Source organism: Ictidomys tridecemlineatus, chromosome 5 (assembly GCF_052094955.1).
Source record: "Ictidomys tridecemlineatus isolate mIctTri1 chromosome 5, mIctTri1.hap1, whole genome shotgun sequence".
Lineage (NCBI taxonomy): Eukaryota > Metazoa > Chordata > Mammalia > Rodentia > Sciuridae > Ictidomys > Ictidomys tridecemlineatus.
This window is the reverse complement of record NC_135481.1, coordinates 48,449,770-48,467,305: the sequence shown is the minus strand read 5'-3', so window position 1 is coordinate 48,467,305 and position 17,536 is coordinate 48,449,770. Positions and strand designations below refer to the sequence as shown.

Genomic DNA, 17,536 nt, shown 5'->3' with positions numbered 1-17,536 from the left:
AAAAACCAGCGATTGCTAAGGCTAAGTTGGGGGCAGGGAGGGAGCAGATAAATAGATGGCATACAAAGGATTTTTAGGCCAATCAAGTTATTCTGTAGTATATTGTAATGATGAAAAACATTTGTCAAAATAGATAGCAAGTATTTATTAAAGTCCATAAAACTTTATGAAACAAAGCATGAATCCTAAAATAAGTTATGGACTTTAATAATAATGTTCAATATTCATTAATTATAATAAATATACTGCACTAATGCAAGATGTTTACAATAAAAGAAATTAGTTTGAGGTGAGAGAAGAGGACATATAATAATGCTGTATTTTTTTCTGCTCAACTTTCTATAAAGCTAAAACTAGTCTGAAAAAAGTCTATTAACTTAAAAAGAAATGTAAACCACACTTGAGGAGATTTATTGTAAAGGGAAGAAGAAAAAGCAAGTAACAGAACCATGACAAATAGTTCTTAGGTAGGATGAAGGAAACATTGTTATATGAGGAGGGAGAAAAAACCTTTTGGGGTATAGGAAAGAAAAAGGAGAGCTACACAGTTATTGCCTTGCATAAGGAGGGGACAGAATCCAGTGCATAGGTACAGTTTGACCTTATAGGGCAACATCAGGTCACCCAGTATCAGCAGAGACTAAAGGAAACTGATCACAAGCAAGTGTTCAGATAGCTGGTGTGGTAGGACATGGAAGGATTCTCTTCCCCTTTTCTCAGTGAGACAGGAGATAAACTAAAAGTGAGATTTAGCAGGAGTGGAGTTTACTTAAGAACTGAGGTCATTTCTTCTATGCTTTTGATATTTATATCATGCATGTATTATTCACAAATATTGGATTCTTTAATTATTATTAAAATAAAATATTTTAAAAATTAGTCCTAGACTCCCTTGTATTGGGGATTCCAGAAATGTTTTAAATGCTGGAAGTTCAGCAGACTCATTCAAGATTTGAATTTGGATTAAGTTAACTAGAGAGGTGGTAGTGGAGAGGCTGCTGTTTGACTAGAGGAGATTTGACAGGTACACAGTGATTCTGGATCACCTTGATGCCAGGTGAAGTCTTGATTATTTTTTCAAGCAGAAAATGGCTAAAATTGTAGGAAGGACCACTCCTGTAACAATACAGAATTGTTCCAAGAGTCGTCTCTGGATGCCCAGACAATAGTCTGTTCTTCCAGACTTTCCACTATTTTGTCAGCACCTAATTCTCTACATTAAATGACATTTTGTTTAAAAATAACTGGCATGTTTTTTTGTAACCTGACCCAGAATTCTGATTGGTCTACCAGGGAACTATCTCTATTATATTCAAGGAAAGCAATTGGAGGTAAGTCAAACATATATCTAGAAATCATAACAATATGCAAGGGGTAATCATGAAGCTCTAGAAAAAAAGAAAATGAAATATTTTTCTCTTAATAATATTTTTCAACTCTGTAATAACTGTGCAGAATCTTGAGTTTACAGCCTCTAAGTTATTTATAAATCTGTGGTAGAGGAATCATTATGTTGCTTAAAGACTTAAAATGACTTCTTATTGCAATTACAATAAAATTTTTCATATTCACTTTGTGGACCATATGTTTTAGATACTACCAGTATCTCCAATTCCAATTCTAATCATTTTTCACATTCACTTACTATATTCTAGACAACTTGGACTTTGCTGTAGTACTCAAATAGACCAGATGTATTATCATCTTTAGGCTTTTGTACCACCTATAACCCTTATCTGATTTGTATCCCAGATGTTGGCTTGATCAACTCTCAGTTTATCTAGATATCACTCAAAATGTCATTTCCTCAAGAAGTGCTTGTTTGGCAATAAAAACAAATAAATTGACTGCCCACAATTCAGAGTCACAATCTATTACTTCACTTTTCCTTTTGGTTATTTTCAGAATGATATTGCCTCCTGAAACCATGGTGTTTATTTTTTACATTAATAACTATCTGTTCCCACTTGAGTATCTCCAATACATCAATGACTATCTGTCTCATTAATAACTCTTCAGTGCCTAGAATAGGATTCTGACTAATTCAGGGTACTCAATAAATGCAATCTTTTAGAAATGAATACATAAATTTCAGATCCCAACCCACAGCCCTGATTTTTTAATTCTTTTTCCCCCTTTTTTAGGGTATGTGCTGATGAAACAGCTTCTTCATGGAAGCCTTCACTTCTTGGTTACGAAGAGTATAAATTACAGGATTCAACAATGGAAAAATGACTGTATGAAAGAGAGAAACCACCTTGTCAGCCGAGAAAGCTCTGAACGGGCGAGTATAGATGAAGATGCCAGGCCCAAACATGAGGAATATAACAATGATGTGTGTGGTGCACGTGGACATGGCCTTGCTCTTCCCCTCAGAGGAAGACCCATGTACTCTGCAGAGGATGACGGCATAGGAGGCCAGAAGGCCCAGGAAGCACAACAAGGTCATTAGGCCACTGTTGAAGACCATCAGGAGCTCCACCACAAAGGTGTCAGTGCAGGCCAGCTTGATGACCTGTGGCACATCACAGAAGAAGTTGTCCAGCTGGTTTGGGCCACAGAAGGGCAGGCGGAGGATGAGAGCCACCTGGATAATGGAGTGGATAAAGCCTCCCAGCCACAGAGCCAGCAGCATCACATAGCAGGCTCTAGGGCTCATGACAGTTGAGTAGTGCAAAGGCCGGCAGATGGCGATGTAGCGGTCAAAGGCCATGACAACCAGGAGCAGCCCCTCTCCACCTCCAAGGAAGTGCAAGAAGAAGAGCTGGGTGATGCAGCCTCTGTAGGAGATCACCTTCTTCTCAGAGAGGAAGTCCACCAGCATCCTGGGAGCCACAATGAAGGAGTAGGAGGCATCCAGGAAGGCCAAGTTGCCCAGGAAGAAGTAGAGGGGGGCTGAGAGCCCAGGGTCTGACCTGATGGTGAGGATGATGAGGAAGTTTCCAGGGAGGATAATGAGGTAGAAAATTAAAACTAAGACAAAGACCAGAAGCTGAATCTCTCGAGACTGGGTCAGACCAAGGAGGATGAATTCAGTCACCACTGTGCCGTTCTTGTTCTCCATCCCCCTGGCCTACAGTATATCAGGGAGCAAAGTTTGCTATTACTATATATTCTATCTACATGCTACCTTTTCTGCAGCTAAAAATTTTTTAACATATCCCTTCTTAAGGTAAAAACAACACTTCCCAACTCTGTCCACTGTCCTGGCTAATTTTTATTCCCCTTCTTTTCTCTGAGTTTAAAATGGAAAGCAGAAATAAAATACTGTTCCCTATGACATAGTCTTATTCCCGTTCAGACAAGTGCTTCTACAGACTCTTCTCCACTTTAGAAGTCTGGCATTATCAGCTTTGGAATTTCTACCTTCCAAAGTTGGATGTAAAATTTCACAACTGAGACACAACATAACTTCCATTATCATGACCTGTGAGGTTTTGTAGATATATGTGCTTGAGGTTTAATTTGGGGTGGGAAAGGTGATTATTAGATCTTTCTTTTCTCATCTTCACAACTCCAAATTTTACTAGACATTTCCTTTCTTGAGTATCTGGAATTCCCACTTCCTAGCTGGTAACTCTCTTGCTTGCCCTCTGCATTTTCTTTCTTTTTTTTTTTAAGAGAGAGTGAGAGAGGAGAGAGAGTGATAGAGAGAGAGAATTTTTTTTTAATATTTATTTTTTTTTTAGTTCTCGGCGGACACAACATCCTTGTTGGTATGTGGTGCTGAGGATCGAACCCAGGCCGCACGCATGCCAGGCGAGCGTGCTACCGCTTGAGCCACATCCCCAGCCCCTGCATTTTCTTATTAATTGTATTTTCTTTTATCCCTTCTTGTCTGATATCCTGGTGAGCTCTGACTCCAAAGTGTTCATCATGATCCCAGACAATAATGACTCTACTTTTCACCTAACTCAGAGGGATTCCCCCCACTATAAGTATGGTTGAACACCATTCCTGCAGCCACTCCACACCTATTCATGCAGTTTAATTAGCACTATTTGATTCTCAAGTACTTATATGCCCATAACTCACTTCCTTATCTCTACTTAGTACTAAGTTTATTAATAATTATATAATTTTCTCAAAATTGAAAATCATAGTGTAGAAAAACTAGAAGTAATGATAAAGATACTGCAGTCCACTCCGAAGATAAGAAAACAAAAGCTTCTCTGATTGTTACCAAATTTAGGATGAGTTTTGTTTTTGCTGATTGGCAAGTAGGAGAAGAATACAAGTATATACTGTTGAGTTTAAACAAAGAAAAATTTAATTACAGATTTAATCAGTAGATGCTCTATTGCACATACTTTAATAATTGAAAGTAATATTGCTTGTCTAAATTCACCCTTCTACTGGATTTAGAATTGGAATTTCAACCTTGTATAAGTGAAAAGGATACTATGCATTGTAGGAAAAATTCAGGTTTAAAATAGTCTGTTTAGTGGGATATGCTTATTTCAGAAGGTGCACATGATGATCCATGAAGAATGGAAACAGAGTAGTAATATTTATACATTTCATGCATGTATACCATTGTAAGTTATAAAATGTAGATGAATATACATATACATATACATATAACTATATAATTGCACTGAATAATTTTTAAAATTCTGTTTAACACTTATATATTAGTGCAATGGCATATATACTTTATAAATAAATATGCATACATTTAAGGTACTTGCTCAAAAATATTTTTATTATAATTTTTTTTCAATTTTGAAAATTGCTGACCTATCCCAAAATAAGTCAAGTATAAGAATATTCCTCGAACTACTTAACTAAAAAAACACAAATACTGTAGCACATAGGGTGCAAAAAGAAGAGGTAATTTTTGATAGAAAGTGCTATTGGGGCAGTACTTGAAAGGAAATAAAGAAAGAGGGAAGGATAAGGGAAAGAAGGCTGAGGAAAGATACAGGGAAAAAGCAGCAATATCTATCTAGTGGCATCTTAGGTTTCATATTTTTAAAAACATTAAAATAATATTTTTTTAGCCTGCTAGAGATGACAGGGGCAACTCAAGCGTTCTTGGTGCCCTCGCAACAGTCAGACCTATTCCTGTGTCCTGTGTTCAGAGGGCTAAGAGACTTTCTTGCCTCTTTCTCTTTTTAAACATTTCCCTGTGCCTTCTTTATGCTCTCTCCTTTCTTTCTCTCCCTCTTCATCATCAAGTTCCTTACTTTAGTTTTCTGAATTTGATTATGATTTTTCATCCTGGTTAATTTATTGCCTTTTCTCTGCTTCCTCCTCATTTTCTCTTTGATTCTTCTTTTATACATGTTACAGTTTTCATGTTATTTAATAAGTGTAGATCAAGCTGAAAAACATGATCAAATATCTAATTCATACTAATGATGACGCTAAACTTAGGAATACTAACAAGCATATAAATATTCACAAAAATATCCCTCCAATAAAATGGAATGACCAGAGTAAATGACCTGTAAATTTCTTTTGAATGTCAACATTTTAATGCAATGAAATAAAGTAGAAAGATCCCTGGTTTTATAAACATTTATCTGACTCTCATGTCTTGGCTCTGCAATTCACTTACTGTGTGATCCTAGGAAAGTCATTTAGCCTTCAGAAGCTCACGTTTTCTTCTGTAAAATATGATAATGTTTTGACTCTTGCAATCTGACGAGGGTAATAATGAAAATCAAATGAGACTATAATAATATTAGTATGTAACTCCTTGAAGTATCCTTGAACCTTAATCCTGAACATATTTAGATGTTAGGAGGTAGCTCTATGAAGTGGACACTATGCCACTAGGTTCTATGCCAGTGCCTTTGGCTAAACCCTGGAATGATAGTAGCTATGTAAATCTGAGAAATTAATAGAAGTTTTGAAGAATCAGTACAATATTTATGTGGAATTGCCAAGGCATCCAGTAGTTTGCATAAGCTTTTCTAAGCTCCAGAACTATCTAATTGTCAAAGCCCTACAGTGAGTGATAGAACCACAGACATCAGAGGAAATTCTCATACCTACTAAGTGTAGATATAAAGAGGTCAAGGGTCTATCTTCTGCAAAAATCAGTTAAGATTTCTTCTGAAGCCCTCAGCCTACCCTTTGTGCATATTCTTTTCTTTTCCTCTGTACATTATACAGAACGATTCTCAGTCATTTGTTTGATGATCCTTAATACTAGAGGTCAAGACTATGAGTAATTTGATTTAGTTATGCCAGAGCTAAATATTTTAATCCACCATTAAAGTAATTCTAAGCATCATCAAAAACAATTGGAGATCTAGTGAAGGAGAAGGTAGTGCCACACTACTGAATTTAGACCTGAGTCTTTGTCTATTTCTACTGAAAATCTGACCTCTAGACCATTGCATTTTAAAACAGCAAATCAACCAGTAGAATAGTTGCAATATTTTTCTATTGTCTCTTCTTTCTGCTTCTTGCAAAGATAAAGATTTCCCAGAAATTTGGGCATGCAGAAATGTTAAGTTACTTTCAGAAAAATATCCAGCTTCCACCTACTAAGAATGCACTGACCATTCTTGTCCTTATTCATACATCCTTGTCACATAGGGACCATTAGATTTTAAAATATTTTCTGTGTTGTATGTAAGAAAGTCCTTTTGGGATTTCAGACTACCTCTGCACACTGAATACATCCAAAGGGAGTTGTTAGACTGTATTATTAAAATATATATAAATTAAGCAAAGGAAAATACCAGAACTTTGAAAGGGCTAAATATTTTTAAAATGTTTATGCTGAGTTAGTTGTGAATTCTAAAAACAGAATCCTATCATTGTTTGAGGCAGAATCCAATTGGAAGGTATATTTATTAGTTCAGAAGTGAATAGGTTGAAAGCAATTAGTTTACATGTAATAAAAAATTCAAAATGAGAAAATAACTAAATAAATGATAGACTATTAATATCTATCAAGAAATCAAACATGAGAGAGAAAATAAGAATAGACTACCAAAATTTTCAATAAAACAATCAGTATTATTAATTTTTCCTGTTGCCTCAGTTTTCCAATATAGCTCAGCATGGCAGTGACTGATCCTGCCTTTGTTTAAAATTTATTATTTTGTTTATCATACCTTTAGAAAATAGTTTTGCTTTTTCAAAGTATTGATTAAAATGTTGTATATCTCTATTATTTAGTCTTAAAGCATCTCTTTAAATTTTGCACCCAAGATAAGTGCCTTTCTCAGGTTTAGTATATTGCTGGAGATAAGAAAATAGACAGCTATAAAAGCTTATGAAGTTTTCAAGGTATAATTCTTCTTAGAGAAAACAATTTCTTTGTAAAATTGGCCAGTTCCTCAGGGGAAGGTCACATCCTAAACAGGACATATAAGATGTATCTTGATCTCTGTAATGATAGTTTTTTTCAACTTTTCTCTGCTTAACTAGAATAATAATTAAGGCTATTTATTTTTTCATTAAAATTATTAATAAAAAATTAATTGAAGGTCACAAAAATTCAATATGGCTTAACTTTTTAAAATCTTTTCCAGTTCTATTTATTATTTATTTATGTATGTATGTATTTGTTACTGGATATTGAGCCCAACGGTGCTTAACCCCCAAGCCATGTCACAGCCCTTTTTTTATTTTTTATTTTTTATGTTGAGATAGGGACTCACTAAGTTGCTTAGAGCCTAAGTTGCTGAGGCTGGCTTTGAACTTGCAATCCTCCTGCCTTAGCCTCCCAAGCTGCTGTGATTATAGACATGTACCACTGTATATGGCTTTGGTTTTATTTTTATTTGCTCTGCTTTATTGGGAAAATTGAGTTTAGAATCACTTTACAATGAAGTAATAAACATACTTTTGTAAAATAAAAAATAACACACAAACAGCATTCTAATTCATTTTTAGTTGAGAAACATAGGGCAAGAAGTAAAAAGAGAGATAAAGAAGAAAGGAAAAAAGTTATAATGTTCAAAAACAGACCATGAGAAAGAAGAAAAGTCAGATTAGCAGAGACATAAATGAAAATATAATCACACAATTATAAAAAATGATTTGGGCTTCTCTCTCTTTTTGTTAGTATGACTAGAAGGTTCATTAATATTGTGTTCTTTTTCAAAGAACCAATGTTGTGTGGCATTGATCTTTTGTATTTTTTTAATTCTCAATTTCATTAACTTGTGTGCTGATATTAATTATTTTCTGTCTTCTACTGATTTTGGAATAAGTTTTTCCTGTCTTTTCTAGAACCTTGAGGTGTAAGATCAGAGTATTTATTTGGACTCTTTCAATTTTTCTTAAATGTAGGCATTAAATGCTCCATAAACTTTCCTCTTATAACTGCACTTAAACTATCCCAGAGAATTTTATATGCTCTATCTTTAGTCTCATTTGTTTCTAAGAAATTCTTTTTATTTCTTCTATGGCCTACTCCTCATTCAAAAGTGTATTTTTTAATCTCCAGGTGTTAAAGGTATTTCTGTTTTTTATTTAGTTACTGATTTCTAACTTCAATCCATTATGATCTAATAGGATACAAGGAATTATTCCTATATTTTGTATTTGTTAAGACTAGCTTTGTGGTCTATTTTAGAGAAGGTTGTATATTAAGTTAAGAAAAAAATGAATTCAGTTGTTAATGAAATATTCTATAGATGTCTTTTAGGTTCATTTGACTAATTGTATTTAATTCTGAAGAGTCTGTACTTAGTTTATTTCTGAATGATCTCTCTAAAGGTAAGAGAGGTAGATTGAAATCACACTGTATTATCATATTGGTGTCTATTTGATTCTTTATATTGAGTATAATTTGTGTATATCGGTACACAAACTTTAAGACTATAAATATTTATAACCATCATATCTTCTTATTGGATGATTCCCTTAACAAGTATAAAGTGACCTTCTTCATCTCTTCTGTGTAATTTTGGCTCAAGGAATACTTTGTGAGCTATGAGAACAGCCACTCCTACTTGCTTTTTGTCTCCATTTCTATGGTGTATCTTTTCCATTCTTTCATCAGCCTGTAGATGACTTTGCCTATAAATTGAGTCTCTTGTAAACAACATATAGTTGAGTCTTGTTATTTAATCTATTTTGCCAATCTATGTCATTTGATTGGAGAGTTTAAATCATTTACATTCAGTGTTATTATAGACAGATAGTTTTTATTTTGTGCCATTTGATTTATTTCCAACTGGCTATTCTTCTAGTAAAACTCACCCACTTGCTGGTTCTAATATCGAGAGCTTTTCCACAATACTCCAATAACATATTAGCATGATATGTGGATGCTAATTCACAAATTTTCCTGTTGAAAAAAAAAACAGGAAAACTATCCCATTTATAATAACCTCAAAAAATAAAATAAAATAGGATATTTGAAAATAAATCTAACCAAGGAAGTGAAATACCTCGACAATAAAAACTACAGAACCCTGAAGAAAGATATTCAAAAAGACCTTAGAAGATAGAAAGATCTCCCATGTTCGTAGGTAGGCAGAATTAATATTGTCACAATGGCCATATCACAAAGGGTTATACAGATGTAGTGCAGCCTCCATCAAAATACCAATGACATTCTTCACCAAACTGTAGAAAACAGTCCTAAAATTCATTTGGAAAAATAAATACCCAGAATATCCAAAAGCAATACTGAGCAAGAAGACCAATGTTCGAGGTATGACAAACCTTCCACCTGATCTTAAATTATGCTACAGGGCCATAGTAACAAAACCAATATGATTTTATCATTAAAATACACATGAAGAATAATGGAATAGACCAGAAGACAAAGAGACAACCTCACATGGATACAGTTATCTAATATTTGACAAAGGTGCTAAAAACATCATATGCTGGAGAAAAATCACCTTTTTAACAAATGATGCTTGGAAAACTCATATTTATATGCAGAAGAATGAAACTATATCTAGATCTCCCACTCTGCACAAAAGTCAAATCAAAGTAGATCAAAGACCTAGGAATTAGATCAGAAAATGCAACTTCTAGAAGAAAACAAGGCTCAACACTCCAATGTATTAATACTGTTACCAAATTCCTTAGCAAGGCCCCTAATGCTCAAGAAATAAAACCAAGAATCAATAAGTGAAGTGGCATCAAATTGAAAAGTTCCAGTGCAGCAAAGGAAATTCTTAAGAGCATAAAGAGAGAGTTTACAGGGGATTAATACCCAGAATATATAAAGAACTCAACACTTAACACCAAAACAACACACACACACACACACACAAACACACACACAAATACTTAACCAATAAATGGGTAAGAGAACTAAACAGACATTTCTCAAAAAAAGAAATAGAAATGATCAATAAATATATGAAAAAAATCAAGCAATCAGGAACTAAGCAATGAAATATTCCCAGGCTTAAAGAAGAATAAAATTATGGCATTTGTTGGTAAATGGACAGAGCTGGAGAACATCATGCTAAGTGAAATAAGCCAATCCTAAAAAATCAAAAGCCAAATGTTTTCTCTGATATGTGGATGCTAATTCACAATAAGGGAAGGGGCTAGGGAAAAATAAAGATACTTTGCATTAGGCAGAGGTGAGTGAAGGGAGGGTAGGGGGTATGAGGTAGGAAGGATAATAGAATGAATCAAACATTACGACATGACCACTGTGATTATATATCACGTATAACCAGAAGAATGAGAAGTTATACTCCATTTAAGTATGATGTGTCAAAATGCATTCTACTGTCATGTATAATTAATTAGAACAAATTTTAAAAAATACTATTTTGAGATTTCATCCAATTCTGGTTAGAATAGCAATTATCAAGAATACTAGTTGTAATAAATGCTGACAAGGATGTGGAGGAAAATGTACACTCATATATTATAATTGGTGGGATTTCAAATTAGTAAAATCAAGTTGAAAAGCTGTTTGTTTTCATATCTTGGCTATTGTGAATAATGTTGTAATAAACACAATAATGCAGATATATTTAAAAATACTGATTTTATTTTCTTATATACCTAGAAGTGAAATCAATGGATCTTTTAGTAGTTCTATTTTCAGTTTTGAATACCTTTTATAGTTTTCCATAAAATCTGTACCAATTTACATTCCCTCTAAAATTGGAGATGGATTCCTTTTTGCTCATACCCTCACCAAAACTTGGTAGACTTTTAACACATTTGTATAATTAAAACCTGAAGGACTATGGAGAAGGTTTTCATCATTCAAAAATTTTCTACATGCCCATTTTCCATGAATACACTCCAAGAGATGTAACCATTGCTCTGTTACACATCACCACAGATTAGTGTTGCATGATCTTTTTTAAACATTTTTTAGTTGTAGATAAACACAATACCTTTATTTTATTTATTTACTTTTATGTGGTGTGAGGATCAAACCCAGTGCCTCACATGAGTTGGCAAGTGCTCTAACACTGAGCTATAACACCAATCTACATGACCTTAACTTCATATAAGTCAGAATAATATTCTTTTAGTTCAGGATTTTTAATTAGCATAACATTTAGTTTTGTTTTGCCTTTGAATACACCATTTACAGCATTTTATTCAGGTTCATCCATTCCATTCAATAATATGCCATATTTTTCTCAGCACCACTAATACTATTGTCATTATTATCTCTCTTTGGAGAGACCCAAGCTTTCAAAAAAAACTGGATATTTTCATAATGTTTAACTTCATAATTAAAATTAGTTTTCTTTACCAAAAATCAACATTTTGATCCAAGAAACAAATATTAAGATATACAGAAATTCATCTTCACTAGAAACAGTTCATAGCCATAATCTTTCAGGGCTATGCTCTTTCTTTGGGCTAATTTTTGGAGAGGAAAGTAGGTGTTTTATCATAAATATTTGTTTACTATGAATACCAGCTCTGCTGTACCATAAGAGAGAAATGAGGTCTTGTTCCTGAACAAAAAGCAGGTGTTTTTCCAGAAATGGACCCTAATGGATTATAGAGGTGACAAAGTTATTCTAGAAGAGTAAGGGGACAGAGTCAATGAAACCTTCCGCCCAGCCAGTCAGCAGTAATAAAGTACAACCAAGTGAATGGGAGAGGTAGTAACTAGCTGGACAAATGTTGGTTTAGAATATTTAAAGAAAAAATGTTTGTGTTCTTATGTAAGCCAGAGCTGGGGAAGACATTTAGATATTACTGAAAAAGTGACAGAATAGAAAACTGTGTGACAGATACAAATTTCCTAGCAGAAGATACATATAGAAAGGTGGTACAACAAGTCATTGGCAGTCAGGTGTCTTTTTGAGATGAAGGATTATTGAATGTGCTCTACAGTTTTTACAAGGAAATTGAAGTGGTACTGCACAAGTGAAAAGTGAAATTCTGATTTATTTTCTTTTTGCAATAAATACTGGTAGAGCACCTACGGACAAGGCAGTAAGACGGGTTCTAAGATGTGTTCCTGACTTAGAGGAATCTAATAGTGACAATCAGACCACAAGCACACTACATATAGAGCATTGCTTCCTAGGGGGCATGCAACCAAATGAAGAAAAGGATCAGTTCTGTTTGGCAGGATTGAGGAAGGACTTCTTCAAATATCCTCAGTTCTCAGTATGGTCCTCGTGCCTCACACATGAGACCCTAATTGTTCAGCCTATCCCATTATAAGAATTTCTTTATCCTTCTTATCTTTCTAGGTAGTTTGAGAAATGGAAGAATAAGAGGATAAGATCACATTTCATAGGTGCCTATGTGGAGTTGATGGGTTGTAGAAATGTCACTTAATCTTGGTCCAGAAAGATAGAAAAAGTCTTGGAAAAGGGAAACTAAGGTGATGGAGATGTGAGTAAAATGTGTTCATCAGAGGGAAGAATCAAGGTATGCCAACAAGCAAATATATTATGTATCTGGGGATAACAGGAGCCTAGATTAGTTACAAAGAAGAACTTTGCTTAGACAGCAGTGGTGGTGATTAAGTTGAAAACTAATAATAGATAATAATGTCACTTAAGTACCAGGGTAGGTGTCTGGCTTTTATATTACATCAAGGAGGAAAATCTGCAGGTTCGAGAGCAGGGGAGTGACTTATTTTAAAAATGACTTAGAAAAGATTCATTTTTTGGTAGAATGAAATGCAAAAAAAAATCTGAAATTAAGAGATTTCTGTCATGGTCTAAATGGAGAGAAGGGCATCAGATTAGAGTAAAATCAATGAAAATAGGAAAGGTGTCATAAAGAAGTAAAAGAACTTGGCTATCACATCCAGTAATGGACAGAAGAGGAAAAAAAAGTCCAAAATAATTCCTAGATTTTTATTCCAGATGATGTGAAGAGCACCAACAACCATGAACTTTGAAAAGATGGATCCCTCTGATATCAGGCTCCTGATACTACATACATTACAATGTATTAACCTCTTCCTATATGCTTGATGATATTTTTCTAATTGACAGACAAAACTTTTGTAGATTTTCTTGCTTGAAATGTTAAAATGGACTCATACAATTAAAATATTAGAAATCTTTTATCTCAGCTAAGAGATTTCAGTGAGTTGACCCTTAAAGTCATATGAATTGCACCTATATTTCTCACACTTACTCTTTGCACTTTAATGCCCCAGGGATTTATTTTATATCCTTTAAATATTTCAAGTTTATTCCATCATTATACATAACTCTGAGCCCCATTGCCTACAATAGTATCTGAGAAATGAGAGGTACCCAATGAAAAACAATATTTGTTAAATAAACATGAATTCTGGCCAGAATTCCCCAGCTTGATTTCTTATTAAAAAATCTATTAACAAATTACATGTCGAACCAATAATTTTTTCATGGAAATTTTTACTTCCTGGTTTCGAAGGGTATAAATCATGGGATTCATCACTGGAAAGATGACTGTGTGGAAGAAAGAAACCACTTTGTCAGCGGGTAAGGCTCTGAACGGCCGAGTGTAGATGAAGATTGCAGGCCCAAACATAAGAAGTATAATAATGACATGAGTGGTGCAAGTGGACATGGCCTTGCTCTTCCCCTCAGAAGCTGATCTATGAACGTGACAGAGGATGATGCCATAGGAGGCCAGAAGGCCCAGAAAGCACAACAGGGTCATTAGGCCACTGTTGAAGACCATCAGGAGCTCCACCACAAAGGTGTCAGTGCAGGCCAGCTTGATGACCTGTGGCACATCACAGAAGAAGTTGTCCAGCTGATTTGGGCCACAGAAGGGCAGGCGGAGGATGAGAGCCACCTGGATAATGGAGTGGATAAAGCCTCCCAGCCACAGAGCCAGCAGCATCACATAGCAGGCTCTAGGGCTCATGACAGTTGAGTAGTGCAAAGGCCGGCAGATGGCGATGTAGCGGTCAAAGGCCATGACAACCAGGAGCAGCCCCTCTCCACCTCCAAGGAAGTGCAAGAAGAAGAGCTGGGTGATGCAGCCTCTGTAGGAGATCACCTTCTTCTCAGAGAGGAAGTCCACCAGCATCCTGGGAACCACAATGAAGGAATAGGAGGCATCCAGGAAGGCCAAGTTGCCCAGGAAGAAGTAGAGGGGGGCTGAGAGCCCAGGGTCTGACCTGATGGTGAGGATGATGAGGAAGTTTCCAGGGAGGATGATGAGGTAGAAAATTAAGATCAGTACAAAGACCAAAAGCTGAATCTCTTGAGACTGGGTCAGACCAAGGAGGATGAATTCAGTCACCACTGTTCCATTTTCCATCTCCATCTTCTCTCCCTGTAGAACATCAGGGAATAGAGAGATATTCTCCATATTTTCAATCTAGATTATAACTCTTCCTCAACTAAAGGTAGGATTTTCCACATCTATATAAACCACCTCTCTGTATAACCTAAGACATCTCTTCTACCCTTAATGCAGCCATATTTCATAACTGACAACACCTTGGCCCTGAAGCCCTACCCTATCATCTGCTTCAGTCCTGTGCTTCTATTCAATGGATCTCTCATAGGAGACTCCAGGATACCACTGCTTTGGGTAACAAACCCAAAATCATGTTACTGATTTCCATGAGCATATGAAAATATTTATGATTGAAAAAACACTTAGCCCCAATTATTAAGGTCTTCGGGTTTTTATTTGAATGGGGAATGGGATAGGGAGTGACATCAATGAGGAATGATAACACTTTCTATATGACAAAAGATGTTCTATATCTCAAATACATTATATAAGAATGGTTTCACGTATCAATTTAATTTGCTATAACTCTTGAACTAGCTAGCAGTTGGTGCACCTTTATTCCATGTAAATTATACCTAAGGAATGTTAACTAAAAGGTTAAAGAAAACTCTACTTACTGGAAATACTTTCTTTTTCTCTACAGAATGTCAAGCCATCAACCTAGTCTAAATAAAAAGGCTCTTAGTCACTCTGGAGAAAAACAATATCTGAGGTTTATCCCTATATGGTGTCCAAATTAGGAATGTTTTCACTGCAGGGCATAAGCATAGTAGTCTATTGATATGAAAACAATAAAGAAGAATTTCCATACATATAAATGTGATTTTAAAAAACAATATTTTACATGCCTTTAGTTACCTAGCACATTTGTTTTTAAAAATGTTGTTGAGCATGGAGTATAGAGTGGAGGAAAAGAAGGGTATGTTAACTTTAACTGAAAGGAGAGAGAGTGAAAAGGGAGAAGAAGAAAGGAAAATTTCTTTTACAAAAAACAGTGAAGTCCCAAATTAAGAAATTAAGGGAAATACTTACAATGGTACATCTATTCAAAACATCAAAGATCTTCTCCTTTAATATATAATTCTAATAAATTTCCATATATGGTCAAAATTGAGAATCATAAAAGTACTTTATATCACATAGGCACACACATATCCATGTAAAAACATGTACACCACCCCCAACACTAAAGACACAAACATATCCTAAAGCAAAATAAAGCACAAAGATTTACATTTGGAACCATCAAAAGAAATTTTTGTATTTCCTTTTTCTCTTCTTTTTTTTCCTACTATGGCCATTTATTGACCATATATTTCTCAAAATACTTTTGTGCATAAAACCCACTATTAGAAAAGGAAATTTGAAATCCCTTTCTACTTAAAGTTGAGTTCATCTTCAACATTATTATGAACTTGGTTATTTCAAACTCTTTCAAAAATTAAGGGTATGTATAGATCATAGAGAAACTTTCAAGTGTCTCTGGGTTTAGGTGCTGCAGATTCTCTCACTGTGCCTTGCTTTACTCCCTGTCATCCACCTCTATTCTCCTATTGACTTCTTGACGTATGTGACTCATTCCCATTAACATTTTGATTCCCTGTGTTCCCTTTGTATTTTCTATGCTCCTTTGTGGTACCTGCCATTCTCACTGCATGCTCATCACAGATTCAGAGACTGAAGATGCATGTTCATAAGGTGGACTTTCCTCTAGGGAAAATGAAGCAAGTCCCTGAAAGATAAAAGCACAGAAATCTCTGCAAAGACAAGTTTTTCTGCTCTAACTATATTAAGAGAGGAACTGCTGTCAGTGAAATTTGAACTAGAAACCTGAATGCTTGCTGTTATCTCTACACCATAATTGTCATTCCAGCTGAGACAAAAATTCATAGACCCCGGTAATGCAGGAGCAGTGCAAGGGCACAGTGAGAGATGGAGCAGGGCCATCTAAAGGCTATGCTAGGCACTGATCATGCCTGGAGTCTAGGATGTTGGTAGAAAGTTTATGCAGCAGGCATTTGAGGCCTTGATCCCCACATAGCACAGACACTAACTCTCCCACTTTTCTTCTTTATATTTCCTCATTGCATCTTAAAAATGTTTCTGTTATTATATTTAACTCCTTTATCACCAAATATTTCTTCACTTTCTTCAGTTATACTTTTATCTTTGAGTTGACTTCTTTTCTTCTCTTATCTGTCCTCTATTCCCCTTGCAGTTTCTCCCTGCTGTATCTCACTTATATTCGTTCTCCTTATTTTCTTTTGATTTCTCCATATTCCATTAGTTTGCAATATTCTTCACTCTTTCCTTTTCTCTGCTCATCTCTCCTTTATTAGGTCCTATGCTTCCTTTACCATTAATGCCGAGAAACCTCACTATTATTTTGAAGCAAGTTCTTTCACTTGCTTTGAACATAAAGTTCTTTCACTCCATTTACTCTATGAACTAAGCATTTAATTCCTATTTCAGTACTAGATCATTTTACTTGAACAGAATCCTTCAAATGTACTGTAACCACTGTTTAATTTTTCCCCTTCCCACAGATATTTTGTAATTAATTTTAATAAAAATGAGATTATTTACCTTTATGCTTTAAAGAAATTTCTCATTAAACCACACTATGAGCAAAAATAGGTTTAGAAAACTTTCCAAAATAAGAGTACGACAGCTATTAATATGTGCTGTGTAGTCTGTAACTCATTGGCAGATAAAATTACTAGGTTCAGTTAATTCTGAGAAATGCAGATATAGTTAAAGAACATCATCAATATTTGACTGATAACAATGTTGCTAATGACTCTAAAAAGTACTACATAATTATATGGAATTATTGGTTCCTACAGTTCTTTAATGTCATTTTTTCTAAGCAAAGAAATGCACATCATAGGAAAAAAAAAAAACTCCG

At 34.9% G+C, this 17,536-nt stretch overlaps 2 protein-coding genes across 2 annotated transcripts; both read right to left on the bottom strand.

Annotated features, from left to right (window-relative positions):
* Positions 1-2,140: 2,140 nt before the first annotated feature.
* Positions 2,141-3,064, bottom strand: LOC101958268 (olfactory receptor 4N2). The gene has a single exon (XM_005341393.4). It carries the CDS (start codon positions 3,062-3,064, stop codon positions 2,141-2,143), a length of 924 nt encoding a protein of 307 aa, XP_005341450.2.
* Positions 3,065-13,725: 10,661 nt separating this feature from the next.
* LOC101958558 (olfactory receptor 4N4C) lies at positions 13,726-14,652 on the bottom strand. Its single transcript, XM_005341394.2, has one exon. The coding sequence runs from the start codon at positions 14,650-14,652 to the stop codon at positions 13,726-13,728; it is 927 nt and encodes a 308-aa protein (XP_005341451.2).
* Positions 14,653-17,536: the final 2,884 nt, after the last annotated feature.

What these genes read in the sequence shown, in the direction of transcription:
- LOC101958268 (XM_005341393.4), bottom strand. Translation starts at nt 3,064, where the DNA reads ATGGAGAACAAGAACGGCACAGTGGTGACTGAATTCATCCTCCTTGGT.
- LOC101958558 (XM_005341394.2), bottom strand. Translation starts at nt 14,652, where the DNA reads ATGGAGATGGAAAATGGAACAGTGGTGACTGAATTCATCCTCCTTGGT.